The sequence below is a fragment of the Oncorhynchus nerka genome, linkage group LG15, assembly GCF_034236695.1.
Source record: "Oncorhynchus nerka isolate Pitt River linkage group LG15, Oner_Uvic_2.0, whole genome shotgun sequence".
In the NCBI taxonomy this organism is placed as follows: domain Eukaryota; kingdom Metazoa; phylum Chordata; class Actinopteri; order Salmoniformes; family Salmonidae; genus Oncorhynchus; species Oncorhynchus nerka.
The window spans coordinates 93,907,177-93,923,835 of record NC_088410.1 but is presented as its reverse complement, the minus strand read 5'-3'; the positions used below and the strand labels follow the sequence as shown (position 1 = coordinate 93,923,835).

Genomic DNA, 16,659 nt, shown 5'->3' with positions numbered 1-16,659 from the left:
AAAGAGAGGGAGGAGGGAGGGAGGTATGAAGAGAGGGAGGAGGGTAGGAGGTATTAAAGAGAGGGAGGACAGAGGGAGGTATGAAGAGAGGGAGGAGGGAGGAAGGGATGAAGAGAGGGAGGAGAGAGAGAGGTATTAAAGAGACGGAGGTGGGAGGGAGGTATGAAGAGAGGGAGGAGGGAGGAAGGGATGAAGAGAGGGAGGAGGTAGGGTGGTATGAAGAGAGGGAGGAGGGAGGAAGGGATGAAGAGAGGGAGGAGGGAGGGAGGTATTAAAGAGAGGGAGGAGGGAGGGAGGTATTAAAGAGAGGGAGGAGGGAGGGAGGTATGAAGAGAGGGAGGAGGGAGGAAGGGATGAAGAGTGGGAGGAGAGAGAGAGGTATTAAAGAGAGGGAGGAGGGAGGGAGGTATTAAAGAGAGGGAGGAGGGAGGGAGGTATAAAGAGAGGGAGGAGGGTATGAGGTATTAAAGAGAGGGAGGAGGGTAGGAGGTATTAAAGAGAGGGAGGACAGAGGGAGGTATGAAGAGAGGGAGGAGGGAGGAAGGGATGAAGAGAGGGAGGAGGGAGGGTGGTATGAAGAGAGGGAGGAGGGAGGAAGGGATGAAGAGAGGGAGGAGAGAGAGAGGTATTAAAGAGACGGAGGTGGGAGGGAGGTATGAAGAGAGGGAGGAGGGAGGTATGAAGAGAGGGAGGTGGGAGGGAGGTATAAAGAGAGGGAGGAGGGAGGGAGGTATAAAGAGAGGGAGGTGGGAGGGAGGTATAAAGAGAGGGAGGTGGGAGGGAGGTATAAAGAGAGGGAGGTGGGAGGGAGGTATAAAGAGAGGGAGGTGGGAGGTATGAAGAGAGGGAGGAGGGAGGTATGAAGAGAGGGAGGAGGGAGAGAGTTATTAAAGAGAGGGAGGAGGGAGGGAGGTATGAAGAGAGGGAGGAGGGAGGAAGGGATGAAGAGTGGGAGGAGGGAGAAGGGCAGGAGGTGTGAAGAGAGGGAGGAAGGGATGAAGAGAGGGAGGGGCTATGTTCTGAAAAGCATCCTACACTACACATTTATTTTTTTTAAGCCCAGAGTGCTTTATAATGGACATAATTTAGGATTCCACTCTGAAGGAGAGTAACCTGATTCCAACCTGCTTGACCTTGTAGGCTAAATGACTGTTGGTTGTTTTTTTTGCAGAGCGAGCGGTGACTACAGACGGACGTTATATGTTCCCTGCGGAGTTGGTACAAGGTAGACAGACAGATGGAGACTGTCGAGCCAACATGGCTCCCAGTTTTCATCCAAATGCCTATCTGCATACCTGTGTGCACTGTACTCACTCCATACATGCAAAAGCACATGTTTGTTTGTCTCGATACTTTCCATGTGTCTATTTACATTTACATTTAAGTCATTTAGCAGCATCAAACTAAACTATATATTCAAGTCCTATGTGTCCTTTTACACGGTCCATTGGTGTCACCCAGTGGTTTAAACAGAGTACTGTAGCTTGTGTTTTGTGGAACACCTTAGCCCAGCTCACCTGACCAATGTTTTGTGATACTAATTTGGACAGTAGATAGAATCTTAAATCAAGCTCTTGAAGAACCACCGTTATTGAGTGTACAGATGTAACTGTGACACTTTGAGAAACATTGTTCAGGAGGGTCGTATTGTGTTTGCCTTTCTCTCTGCCCTCTGACTATCGCTTCACTTTCACAGACACTTTCTCTCTGCTACAGCTACCAGCCTGCCAGCCTGCCGGCCGACCTGTCAGTCACAGTACTGAGGGAGTTTTAACAGTAAAATTCACACATGTCCCTCCCTCCTTCCTTCCTTCCTTCCTTCCTTCCCCCCTCCCTCCTTCCACCCCTCTCTCCCTCCACCAATAGAGAAGTTGAACCTGGAACAGAGTGAGTGGGAGGACATCCATGTCATCACAGGAGCCCTGAAGCTGTTCTTCAGAGAGCTTCCTGAACCCCTGGTTCCTTACGGCTTCTTCACAGACATCTTAGAGACCGTCAGTGAGTATAGACCCTTTCTATTACCTGCCTACCTACCTACCTACCTACCTACCTAACAAACTAACAACTAGCTAACTGCCTACCTACCTACCTACCTACCTACCTATCAAACTAACAACTAGCTAACTGCCTACCTACCTAGCTAACAAACTAACAACTAGCTAACTGCCTACCTACCTACCTACCTACCTACCTAACAAACTAACAACTAGCTAACTGCCTACCTACCTACCTACCTACCTACCAAACAAACTAACTACCAAACTAGCTAACTGCCTACCTACCTACCAAACAAACTAACAAATTAACTACCGAACTAGCTAACTAATTAACTGCCTAACTACCTACCTACCTACCTACCTAACAAACTAACTACCAAACTAGGTAACTGCCTACCTACCTACCAAACAAACTAACAAATTAACTACCGAACTAGCTAACTAATTAACTGCCTAACTACCTACCTACCTACCTACCTACCTACCTACCTACCTACCTACCTACCTACCTACCTACCTACCAAACAAACTAACTACCAAACTAGCTAACTGCCTACCTACCTACCAAACAAACTAACAAATTAACTACCGAACTAGCTAACTAATTAACTGCCTAACTACCTACCTACCTACCTACCAAACAAACTAACTACCAAACTAGCTAACTGCCTACCTACCAACCAAACAAACTGACAAATGAACTACCGAACTAGCTAACTGCCTACCTACCAAGCAAACTACCAAATTAACTACCGAACTAGCTAACTGCCTACCTACCAAACAAACTACCAAATTAACTACCGAAATAGCTAACTGCCTACCTACCAAGCAAACTACCAAATTAACTACCGAACTAGCTAACTGCCTACCTACCAAACAAACTACCAAATTAACTACCGAAATAGCTAACTGCCTACCCACCAAACAAACTAACAAATTAACTACTGAACTAGCTAACTAACTGCCTACCTACCTACCTACCTACCTACCAAACAAACTAACAAATTAACTACCGAACTAGCTAACTAACTGCCTACCTACCTACCTACCTACCTACCTACCTACCAAACAAACTAACAAATTAACTACCGAACTTGCTAACTAACTGCCTACCTACCTACCTTCCTACCTACCTACCTACCAAACAAACTAACAAATTAACTACCGAACTTGCTAACTAACTGCCTACCTACCTACCTACCTACCTACCTACCTACCTACCTACCTACCTACCTACCTAACAAATTAACTACCAAACTAGCTAACTAACTACCTACCTACCTACCTACCTACCTACCTACCAAACAAACAAACAAATTAACTACCGAACTAGCTAACTAACTGCCTACCTACCTACCTACCTACCTACCTACCTACCTACCTACCCACCAAACAAACTAACAAATTAACTACCGAACTAGCTAACTAACTTCCTACCTACCTACCTACCTACCTACCTACCTACCTACCTACCAAACAATCTAACAAATTAACTACCGAACTAGCTAACTAACTGCCTACCTGCCTGCCTACCTACCTACCTACCTACCAAACAAACGAACAAATTAATTACCGAACTAGCTAACTAACTGCCTACCTACCTACCTACCTACCTACCTACCTACCTACCTACCCCTCCCTACCTACCTACCTACCTACCTACCTACCTAACAAACTAACAAATGAACTACCGAACTAGCTAACTGCCCACCTACCTACCTACCTACCTACCAAACAAACAAACAAATTAACTACCGAACTAGCTAACTAACTGCCTACCTACCTACCTACCTACCAAACAAACTAACAAATTAACTACCGAACTAGCTAACTAACTGCCTACCTACCTACCTACCTACCTACCTACCTACCTACCTACCTACCTACCTACCTACCTACCTACCAAACAAACTAACAAATTAACTACCGAACTTGCTAACTAACTGCCTACCTACCTACCTACCTACCTACCTACCTACCTACCTACCTACCTACCTACCCTACCAAACAAACTAACAAATTAACTACCGAACTTGCTAACTAACTGCCTACCTACCTACCTACCTACCTACCTACCTACCTAACAAATTAACTACCAAACTAGCTAACTAACTACCTACCTACCTACCTACCTACCTACCTACCTACCTACCTACCAAACAAACAAACAAATTAACTACCGAACTAGCTAACTAACTGCCTACCTACCTACCTACCTACCTACCTACCTACCTACCTACCTACCTACCTACCTACCTACCTACCAAACAATCTAACAAATTAACTACCGAACTAGCAAACTAACTGCCTACCTGCCTGCCTACCTACCTACCTACCTACCTACCAAACAAACTAACAAATTAACTACCGAACTAGCTAACTAACTGCCTACCTACCTACCTACCTACCTACCTACCTACCTACCAAACAAACTAACAAATTAACTACCGAACTTGCTAACTAACTGCCTACCTACCTACCTACCTACCTACCTACCTACCTACCAAACAAACTAACAAATTAACTACCGAACTTGCTAACTAACTGCCTACCTACCTACCTACCTACCTACCTACCTACCTACCTACCTACCTACCTAACAAATAACTACCAAACTAGCTAACTAACTACCTACCTACCTACCTACCTACCCACCAAACAAACGAACAAATTAACTACCGAACTAGCTAACTAACTTCCTACCTACCTACCTACCTACCTACCTACCTACCTACCTACCTACCTACCTACCTACCTACCTACCAAACAATCTAACAAATTAACTACCGAACTAGCTAACTAACTTCCTACCTACCTACCTACCTACCTACCTACCTACCAAACAAACAAACAAACAAACAAATTAACTACCGAACTAGCTAACTAACTGCCTACCTACCTACCTACCTACCAAACAAACTAACAAATTAACTACCGAACTAGCTAACTAACTGCCTACCTACCTACCTACCTACCTACCTACCTACCTACCTACCTACCTACCTACCTACCTACCTACCTACCTACCTACCTACCTACCTACCTACCTACCAAACAAACTAACAAATTAACTACCGAACTTGCTAACTAACTGCCTACCTACCTACCTACCTACCTACCTAACAAATTAACTACCAAACTAGCTAACTAACTACCTACCTACCTACCTACCTACCTACCTACCTACCTACCTACCAAACAAACAAACAAATTAACTACCGAACTAGCTAACTAACTGCCTACCTACCTACCTACCTACCTACCTACCTACCTACCTACCTACCAAACAATCTAACAAATTAACTACCGAACTAGCAAACTAACTGCCTACCTGCCTGCCTACCTACCTACCTACCTACCTACCAAACAAACTAACAAATTAACTACCGAACTAGCTAACTAACTGCCTACCTACCTACCTACCTACCTACCTACCTACCTACCTACCTACCAAACAAACTAACAAATTAACTACCGAACTTGCTAACTAACTGCCTACCTACCTACCTACCTACCTACCTACCTACCTACCAAACAAACTAACAAATTAACTACCGAACTTGCTAACTAACTGCCTACCTACCTACCTACCTACCTACCTACCTACCTACCTACCTACCTAACAAATAACTACCAAACTAGCTAACTACCTACCTACCTACCTACCTACCTACCTACCTACCTACCTACCTACCTAACAAATAACTACCGAACTAGCTAACTGCCCACCTACCTACCTACCTACCTACCAAACAAACAAACAAATTAACTACCGAACTAGCTAACTAACTGCCTACCTACCTACCTACCTACCAAACAAACTAACAAATTAACTACCGAACTAGCTAACTAACTGCCTACCTACCTACCTACCTACCTACCTACCTACCTACCTACCTACCAAACAAACTAACAAATTAACTACCGAACTTGCTAACTAACTGCCTACCTACCTACCTACCTACCTACCTACCTACCTACCTACCTACCTACCTACCTACCTACCTACCAAACAAACTAACAAATTAACTACCGAACTTGCTAACTAACTGCCTACCTACCTACCTACCTACCTACCTACCTACCTAACAAATTAACTACCAAACTAGCTAACTAACTACCTACCTACCTACCTACCTACCTACCTACCTACCTACCAAACAAACAAACAAATTAACTACCGAACTAGCTAACTAACTGCCTACCTACCTACCTACCTACCTACCTACCTACCTACCAAACAATCTAACAAATTAACTACCGAACTAGCAAACTAACTGCCTACCTGCCTGCCTACCTACCTACCTACCTACCTACCAAACAAACTAACAAATTAACTACCGAACTAGCTAACTAACTGCCTACCTACCTACCTACCTACCTACCTACCTACCTACCAAACAAACTAACAAATTAACTACCGAACTTGCTAACTAACTGCCTACCTACCTACCTACCTACCTACCTACCTACCTACCAAACAAACTAACAAATTAACTACCGAACTTGCTAACTAACTGCCTACCTACCTACCTACCTACCTACCTACCTACCTACCTACCTACCTACCTACCTACCTAACAAATAACTACCAAACTAGCTAACTAACTACCTACCTACCTACCTACCTACCCACCAAACAAACGAACAAATTAACTACCGAACTAGCTAACTAACTTCCTACCTACCTACCTACCTACCTACCTACCTACCTACCTACCTACCTACCTACCAAACAATCTAACAAATTAACTACCGAACTAGCTAACTAACTTCCTACCTACCTACCTACCTACCTACCTACCAAACAAACAAACAAACAAACAAATTAACTACCGAACTAGCTAACTAACTGCCTACCTACCTACCTACCTACCTACCTACCTACCTACCTACCCACCAAACAAACTAACAAATTAACTACCGAACTAGCTAACTAACTTCCTACCTACCTACCTACCTACCTACCTACCTACCAAACAATCTAACAAATTAACTACCGAACTAGCTAACTAACTGCCTACCTGCCTGCCTACCTACCTACCTACCTACCAAACAAACAAACAAATTAATTACCGAACTAGCTAACTAACTGCCTACCTACCTACCTACCTACCTACCTGCCTACCTACCTACCTACCTACCTACCTCCCTCCCTACCTACCTACCTACCTACCTAACAAACTAACAAATGAACTACCGAACTAGCTAACTGCCCACCTACCTACCTACCTACCTACCAAACAAACAACCTACCTATCTAGAGTTAGAAGATTCTGATCTGGAGTGTAACGAGAGTATCCTACTGTGTGTGTGTGTGTGTGTGTGTTCCAGAGATGTCAGACTACCTGGATAAAGTGGACCGTCTGAAGTCTCTGGTACTGAGCATGCCTCCTCCCAACCAAGACACCATGAGGTTCATGTTCAGCCATCTCAAACGGTACGAGACACCACACCTCCAAGGGTTAAACCCCCGTCTCAATACCCAGTGTACCCTCAACAACCCTCTGTCACAATACCCAGTGTACCCTCAAAAACCCTCATTACCCAGTGTACCCTCAAAAACCCTCTTTCACAATACCCAGTGTACCCTCAAAAACCCTCTGTCACAATACCCAGTGTACCCTCAAAAACCCTCTTTCACAATACCCAGTGTACCCTCAAAAATCCTCTCTCAATACCCAGTGTACCCTCAAAAACCCTCTTTCACAATACCCAGTGTACCCTCAACAACCCTCTGTCTCAATACCCAGTGTACCCTCAAAAACCCTCATTACCCAGTGTACCCTCAAAACCCCTATGTCTCAATACCCAGTGTACCATCAAAAACCCTCTGTCACAATACCCAGTGTGCCCTCAACAACCCTCTTTCACAATACCCAGTGTACCCTCAAAAACCCTCTGTCTCAATACCCAGTGTACCCTCAACAACCCTCTTTCACAATACCCAGTGTACCCTCAAAAACCCTCTGTCACCATACCCAGTGTACCCTCAAAAACCCTCTTTCACAATACCCAGTGTACCCTCAAAAACCCTCTCTCAATACCCAGTGTACCCTCAAAAACCCTCTGTCTCAATACCCAGTGTACCCTCAAAAACCCTCTGTCTCAATACCCAGTGTACCATCAAACACCCTCATTACACAGTGTACCCTCAAAAACCTGACCCATCTAACCCCAATCTAATTCCATTTCACCATCTTTCAATTGTTTTGAATGTCCTTCAGTTGTACATCAGTTGTTTAAGAATCAGCTTTTACTGTCTGAGAAAAATAATATGCAGTATGTAATATGAATGACCACTAGAGGGAGGAGTACCCTCATTCCAAGCAGTTGTCATCCAGTATGTGAACGAAAATTGTGAAGAAGTATTGGTGAGCGAGTGCTGTGGGTACCTGGGGGTTAAATTTGAGAGAGGACAATGAGGTTGACAGAGTGAAGGATTTAGGATTTTGAAGAAGTTAACGAAAATAATATCACTTTTCATGTACTGCTCTGCTACTTAAATGTTGCTGTCCCCAGGTCTAAAATAATGACTGTGTTGTGTTCGTGAGTCTGATGTTTGTGCCAGTGTGTGTTTCCTATGAGTCTGTCTGTCTGTCACTGTGTCTCCATCTCCCTTTCTCCCTCTCTCTCTGCTTCTCATCCATCTACTTCTCTCCTCTATAAATCTACCCATCTCCCTCCTCTTCTCTTCCTTACCTCCTCTCCCCTTCCCTCCTCCCTCCTCCTCCCCCTCCCTCCTCCCTCCTCCTCCCCCTCATTACCATTCTGCCCATCTCCTTTCTCTCTCATCTGTCCCCTTTCCTCTCCTCCTCCCCTGTGATCTCTGTGGGAATGGCATTTTTAAAAGAATGCCTCATGCTGTGGCTTTAACCCATTCCTGTGTATGTGTCTACACACACACACACACACACACACACACACACACACACACACACACACACACGCATGGTCCACACACACACGCATGGTCCACACACACACACATGGTCCACGCACACACACACACACACACACACACACACACATGGTCCACACACACACACACACACACACACACACACACACATGGTCCACACACACACCAACGTCCCGTAAATAAGCACCAGTGTAGCCACTGTCCTGCTGCTCTGTGAATCAACAAGAATAATTAAAATGACAAGCAGATTCTCAACAGTGACCACTGAGATGAAGCTGTGTGTCATTGGTGGTCACTGGAATGACACAGAAGGAGTCAGGCTAATTCACTTTAGAAAGACCCTGTAGCCATATTGTATAATCAGTAATCTATCTGTCTTTCTCTCCCTCCCTCCCCCAGGGTGATGGAACATTCTGACTCTAACCGGATGTCGACCCAGAACATCGGCATAGTGTTCGGTCCCACCCTAATGCGTCCGGAGAGGGACAATGTTAACATGGCCATCAACATGGTCTATCAGAACCAGGCCGTGGAGCTCATTCTCAATGAGTTTGACCGTATCTTCAGACCCAGCAACTTTACATCCCTCTGACATCCATTCAGCCCAGAACACCAAACCTAGAACCCACCCAGCCCCAAGGACCCAGTCAGCACAGAACACAGAACACCGAACCTAGAACACACCCAGCCCCAAGGACCCAGTCAGCACAGACCACCGAACCTAGAACACACCCAGCCCCAAGGACCCAGTCTAGAACCCACCCAGCCCCAAGGACCCAGTCAGCACAGAACACCAAACCTAGAACCCACCCAGCCCCAAGGACCCAGTCAGCACAGAACACAGAACACCGAACCTAGAACCCACCCAGCCCCAAGGACCCAGTTAGCACAGAACACCAAACCTAGAACCTACCCAGCCCCAAGGACCCAGTCAGCACAGAACACAGAACCTAGAACCCACCCAGCCCCAAGGACCCAGTCAGCACAGACCACCGAACCTACAACCCACCCAGCCCCAACGACCCAGTCAGCACATAACACCGAACCTAGAACCCACCCAGCCCCAAGTACCCAGTCAGCTCAGAACACCAAACCTAGAACACACCCAGCCCCAAGGACCCAGTCAGCACAGAACACCGAACCTAGAACCCACCCAGCCCCAAGTACCCAGTCAGCACAGAACACCGAACCCAGAACTCACCCAGCCCCAAGTACCCAGTCAGCACAGAACACCAAACCTACAACCCACCCAGCCCCAAGGACCCAGTCAGCACAGAACACCAAACCTAGAACCCACCCAGCCCCAAGTACCCAGTCAGCACAGAACACCGAACCTACAACCCACCCAGCCCCAAGGACCCAGTCTAGAGCCCATCCAGCCCCATCCCAACCAGCCTGAACCCAACTCAGTGACCTGAACCATCTTTGGACCCAACCCCTCTGGTACTGTATCCTCCAACAACCCAAACCCAGCCTGAGCCAAACACAGAGACCAGAACCGGCAGAACCAGACATGCTGTGAAAGGGACACCAGCTTCACCTCGCGCTCTTCTTACTTACTCCCTGTAGTATCAACTAGTGTTAAAAACATAGGTAGGTCAACTGCGTTACACCCCCTGGTATCAACACCAGCTTAACTCACCTCATCCCACGGCACGGAGAAAGACCCGGGAACGGGAGGAAAAACCCATATGGATAATGTACAGTATGTTTCCTTATCTCCTGTTGTAGTGTAGTAGCAACTACAGCCCAACTCGCCTCCGCCAAACACAACGACAACAACAAGCTGGTTTAATCTTTGTGCCACTGTCTATTAACTGTCTACAATAAAGTTATTGCGAAGTTTTCAAACGTGATCCTTGTCAGACTTTGTGTCGTGACTGGAGAATGAATCCAGACTTTAAAACGACCTTAGTTCGGTTATAATGACAGAGCAATGGAATGCCTATATTATGTACCTCAAGTCTAATTGTATTGGTTTCGTACACATATTATGCAGATGTCATCTCAGATGTAGCGAAATGCTTCTGTTTCTAGCTCCAACCGTGCAGTATACCTAACAATACACACAAATCCCCCCCAAAAAATTTAAATTAAGAAATATCAGAACGAGCAATGTCCGGAATATTAATATACTGTACATTGAGTGTACAAAACATTAAGAACACCTTCCTAATATTGAGTTGCACCCCCCCCCCTTTTCAGAACAGCACGTACTCTACAAGGTGTTGAAAGCGTTCCACAGGGATGCTGGCCCATGTTGACTCTACAAGGTGTTGAAAGCGTTCCACAGGGATGCTGGCCCATGTTGACTCTACAAGGTGTTGAAAGCGTTCCACAGGGATGCTGGCCCATGTTGACTCTACAAGGTGTTGAAAGCGTTCCACAGGGATGCTGGCCCATGTTGACTCCAATGCTTCCCACAGTTGTGTCAAGTTGGCTGGATGTCCTTTGGGTGGTGGACCATTCTTGATACACACAGGAAACTGTTGAGCTTGGAAAAACCCAGCAGCATTGCAGTTCTTGACACAAACCGATACACCTGGCACCTACTACCAAACCCACGTTCAAAGGTACCTACGTCTTTTACCATGTCCATTCACCCTCTGAATGACACACATACCCAATCCATGTCTCAATTATCTCAAGGCTTAAAAATCCTTCTTTAACCCGTCTCCTCCCCTTCATCTACGCTGATTGAAGTGGATTTAACAAGTGACATCACTAAGGGATCATAGCTTTCTTGTTGATTCACCTGGCCAGTCAGTGTATTGTCATGGAAAGAGCAGGTGTTCTTAATGTTTTGTAAAGTGTATCTATACAGTATATGTATGGACAGTAGATGAATATAAAAGGTGTGTACAGCAGTAGTTTTATAAGATGGTGTGTGTATAGACAGATGGACAGTATAAAATACAATACAATTTTACTGGTCACACACACGTGTTTATCAAATCAACGTTTATTTGTCACGTGCGCCGAATACAACCGGTGTAGACCTTACAGTGAAATGATTACTACAACCGGTGTAGACCTTACAGTGAAATGATGAATACAACCGGTGTAGACCTTACAGTGAAATGATTACTACAACCGGTGTAGACCTTACAGTGAAATGCTGAATACAACAGGTGTAGTAGACCTTACAGTGAAATGATGAATACAACAGGTGTAGACCTTACAGTGAAATGATTACTACAACCGGTGTAGACCTTACAGTGAAATGCTGAATACAACCGGTGTAGACCTTACAGTGAAATGCTGAATACAACAGGTGTAGTAGACCTTACAGTGAAATGCTGAATACAACAGGTGTAGTAGACCTTACAGTGAAATGCTGAATACAACCGGTGTAGACCTTACAGTGAAATGCTGAATACAACCGGTGTAGACCTTACAGTGAAATGATGAATACAACTGGTGTAGACCTTACAGTGAAATGATGAATACAACCGGTGTAGACCTTACAGTGAAATGATGAATACAACTGGTGTAGACCTTACAGTGAAATGCTGAATACAACTGGTGTAGACCTTACAGTGAAATGATGAATACAACTGGTGTAGACCTTACAGTGAAATGATGAATACAACTGGTGTAGACCTTACAGTGAAATGATGAATACAACCGGTGTAGACCTTACAGTGAAATGATTACTACAACTGGTGTAGACCTTACAGTGAAATGATTACTACAACCGGTGTAGACCTTACAGTGAAATGATTACTACAACCGGTGTAGACCTTACAGTGAAATGATGAATACAACCGGTGTAGACCTTACAGTGAAATGATGAATACAACTGGTGTAGACCTTACAGTGAAATGCTGAATACAACTGGTGTAGACCTTACAGTGAAATGATGAATACAACTGGTGTAGACCTTACAGTGAAATGATGAATACAACTGGTGTAGACCTTACAGTGAAATGATGAATACAACCGGTGTAGACCTTACAGTGAAATGATTACTACAACTGGTGTAGACCTTACAGTGAAATGATTACTACAACCGGTGTAGACCTTACAGTGAAATGATTACTACAACCGGTGTAGACCTTACAGTGAAATGATGAATACAACCGGTGTAGACCTTACAGTGAAATGCTGAATACAACCGGTGTGGACCTTACAGTGAAATGATTACTTACAGGCTCTAGCCAATAGTACAAAAAAAATGTATTAGGTGAACAATAGGTAGGTAAAGAAATAAAACAACAGTAAAAAGACAGGCTACATATAGTAGAGAGGCTATATACAGTAGTGAGGCTATAAATGTAGCGAGGCTACATACAGTAGAGAGGCTATATACAGTAGACAGGCTATATACAGTAGTGAGGCTATAACAGTAGCGAGGCTACATACAGACACCGGTTAGTCAGGCTGATTGAGGTAGTATGTACATGTAGATATGGTTAAAGTGACTATGCATATATGATGAACAGAGAGAGTTTAGCAGATGTTAATGCGAGTGTAGCTAAATGCTTGTGCTTCTAGTTCCGACAGTGCAGTAATATCTAACAATTTCACAACAAATACCTAATACACACAAATCTGAGTAAAGGAATGGAATTCAGAGTATGTAAATATATGGAGGAGCAATGTCAGAGCGGCATAGACTAAGATACAGTAGAATGGTATAGAATGCAGTATATACATACGAGATGAGTAATGTCAGAGCAGCATAGACTAAGATACAGTAGAATGGTATAGAATGCAGTATATACATACGAGATGAGTAATGTCAGAGCAGCATAGACTAAGATACAGTAGATAGTATAGAAAAAATGTATAGTATATACATACGAGATTAGTAATGTAAGATATGTAAACATTATTAAAGTGGCATTATTAAAGTGACTAGTGATCCATTTATTAAAGTGGCCAATGATTTCAAGTATGTATGTTGGCGGCAGCCTCTCTGTGCTAGTGATGGCTGTTTAACAGTCTGATAGAAGCTGTTTTTCAGTCTCTCAGTCCCAGCTTTGATGCACCTGTACTGACCTCTCCACCTGGATGATAGTGGGGTGAACAGGCAGTGGCTCGGGTGGTTGTTATCCTTGATTATCTTTTTGGCCTTCCTGTGACATCAGGTGGTGTAGGTGTCCTGGAGGGGAGGTAGTTTGCCCCCGGTGATGTGTTGTGCAGACCACACCACCCTCTAGAGAGCCCTGAGGTTGAGTGCGGTGCAGTTGCCGTACCAGGCGGTGATACAGCCCAACAGGATGCATCTGTAAAAGTTTGTGAGGGTTTTAGGTGACAAGCCAAATTTCTTCAGCCTCCTGAGGTTGAAGAGGGCCTGTTGCACCTTCTTCACCACACTGTCTGTGTGGGTGGACCATTTCAGTTTGTCAGTGATATGTACGCCGAGGAACTTAAAACTTTCCACCTTCTGCTGTCCCGTTGATGTGGATAGGGGGATGTTCCCTCTACTGTTTCCTGAAGTCCACGATCATCTCCTTTGTTTTGTTGACATTGAGTGAGAGGTTATTTTCCTGACACCACACTCCCAGAACCCTCACCTCCTCCATGTAGGCTGTCTCATCATTATTGGAAATCAAGCCTACTACTGTTGTTTCAATATATGAATAGAACATGTGTGTACAGCAGTAGTAATATAGGAAGAGTCTTGACTAGAATACAGTATACACATATAACACATACATAAAACAGTATGTAAACATTATTAAAGTAACCAGTGTTCCATATCTATGTATATAGGGCAGCAGACTCTAAGGTGCAGGGTAGAGTACCGGGTGGTATCCGGCTAGTGACAGTGACTAAGGTTCAGGGTAGAGTACCCGGTGGTAGTCGACTAGTGACAGTGACTAAGGTTCAGGGTAGAGTACCCGGTGGTAGTCGACTAGTGACAGTGACTAAGGTTCAGGGTAGAGTACCCGGTGGTAGTCGACTAGTGACAGTGACTAAGGTTCAGGGTAGAGTACCCGGTGGTAGTCGACTAGTGACAGTGACTAAGGTTCAGGGTAGAGTACCCGGTGGTAGTCGACTAGTGACAGTGACTAAGGTTCAGGGTAGAGTACCCGGTGGTAGTCGACTAGTGACAGTGACTAAGGTTCAGGGTGGAGTATCCGGCTAGTGACAGTGGTTCAGGGTGGAGTACCCGACTAGTGACAGTGACTAAGGTTCAGGGTAGAGTACCCGGTGGTAGTGACAGTGACTAAGGTTCAGGGTGACTACCCGGTGGTTCGACTAGTGACAGTGACTAAGGTTGGTAGAGTCGACTAGTGTAGTCGACTAGTGACAGTGACTAAGGTTCAGGGTAGAGTACCCGGTGGTAGTCGACTAGTGACAGTGACTAAGGTTCAGGGTAGAGTACCCGGTGGTAGTCGACTAGTGACAGTGACTAAGGTTCAGGGTAGAGTACCCGGTGGTAGTCGACTAGTGACAGTGACTAAGGTTCAGGGTAGAGTACCCGGTGGTAGTCGACTAGTGACAGTGACTAAGGTTCAGGGTGGAGTACCCGGTGGTAGTCGACTAGTGACAGTGACTAAGGTTCAGGGTAGGTACCGGTGGTAGTCGTAGTGACAGTGACTAAGGTTCAGGGTAGAGTGGTATCCGGCTAGTGACAGTGACTAAGGTTCAGGGTGGAGTACCCGGTGGTAGTCGACTAGTGACAGTGACTAAGGTTCAGGGTAGAGTACCCGGTGGTAGTCGACTAGTGACAGTGACTAAGGTTCAGGGTAGAGTACCCGGTGGTAGTCGACTAGTGACAGTGACTAAGGTTCAGGGTAGAGTACCGGTGGTAGTCGACTAGTGACAGTGACTAAGGTTCAGGGTAGAGTACCCGGTGGTAGTCGACTAGTGACAGTGACTAAGGTTCAGGGTAGAGTACCCGGTGGTAGTCGACTAGTGACAGTGACTAAGGTTCAGGGTAGAGTACCCGGTGGTAGTCGACTAGTGACAGTGACTAAGGTTCAGGGTAGAGTACCCGGTGGTAGTCGACTAGTGACAGTGACTAAGGTTCAGGGTAGAGTACCCGGTGGTAGTCGACTAGTGACAGTGACTAAGGTTCAGGGTGGAGTACCCGGTGGTAGTCGACTAGTGACAGTGACTAAGGTTCAGGGTAGAGTACCGGGTGGAAGTCGACTAGTGACAGTGACTAAGGTTCAGGGTAGAGTACCGGGTGGTATCCGGCTAGTGACAGTGACTAAGGTTCAGGGTGGAGTACCCGGTGGTAGTCGACTAGTGACAGTGACTAAGGTTCAGGGTAGAGTACCCGGTGGTAGTCGACTAGTGACAGTGACTAAGGTTCAGGGTAGAGTACCCGGTGGTAGTCGACTAGTGACAGTGACTAAGGTTCAGGGTAGAGTACCCGGTGGTAAGGTTCGACTAGTGACAGTGACTAAGGTTCAGGGTAGAGTACCCGGTGGTAGTCGACTAGTGACAGTGACTAAGGTTCAGGGTAGAGTACCCGGTGGTAGTCGACTAGTGACAGTGACTAAGGTTCAGGGTAGAGTACCCGGTGGTAGTCGACTAGTGACAGTGACTAAGGTTCAGGGTAGAGTACCCGGTGGTAGTCGACTAGTGACAGTGACTAAGGTGCAGGGTAGAGTACCGGGTGGAAGTCGACTAGTGACAGTGACTAAGGTTCAGGGTAGAGTACCGGGTGGTATCCGGCTAGTGACAGTGACTAAGGTTCAGGGTAGAGTACCCGGTGGTAGTCGGCTAGTGACAGTGACTAAGGTTCAGGGTAGAGTACCCGGTGGTAGTCGACTAGTG

At 45.5% G+C, this 16,659-nt stretch overlaps 1 protein-coding gene across 1 annotated transcript in view; it reads left to right on the top strand.

The window, feature by feature from the left end:
* The window catches only part of arhgap9 (Rho GTPase activating protein 9), a 127,476-nt gene extending 116,701 nt beyond the window's left edge, over window positions 1-10,775 (top strand). The window contains 4 exon segments of the mRNA XM_065002039.1: window positions 1,172-1,225; window positions 1,867-1,998; window positions 7,332-7,437; window positions 9,319-10,775. Coding sequence (XP_064858111.1) covers window positions 1,172-1,225; window positions 1,867-1,998; window positions 7,332-7,437; window positions 9,319-9,511 — 485 coding nt within the window. The 3' untranslated portion in view covers window positions 9,512-10,775.
* The last annotated feature ends 5,884 nt before the right edge of the window (window positions 10,776-16,659 follow it).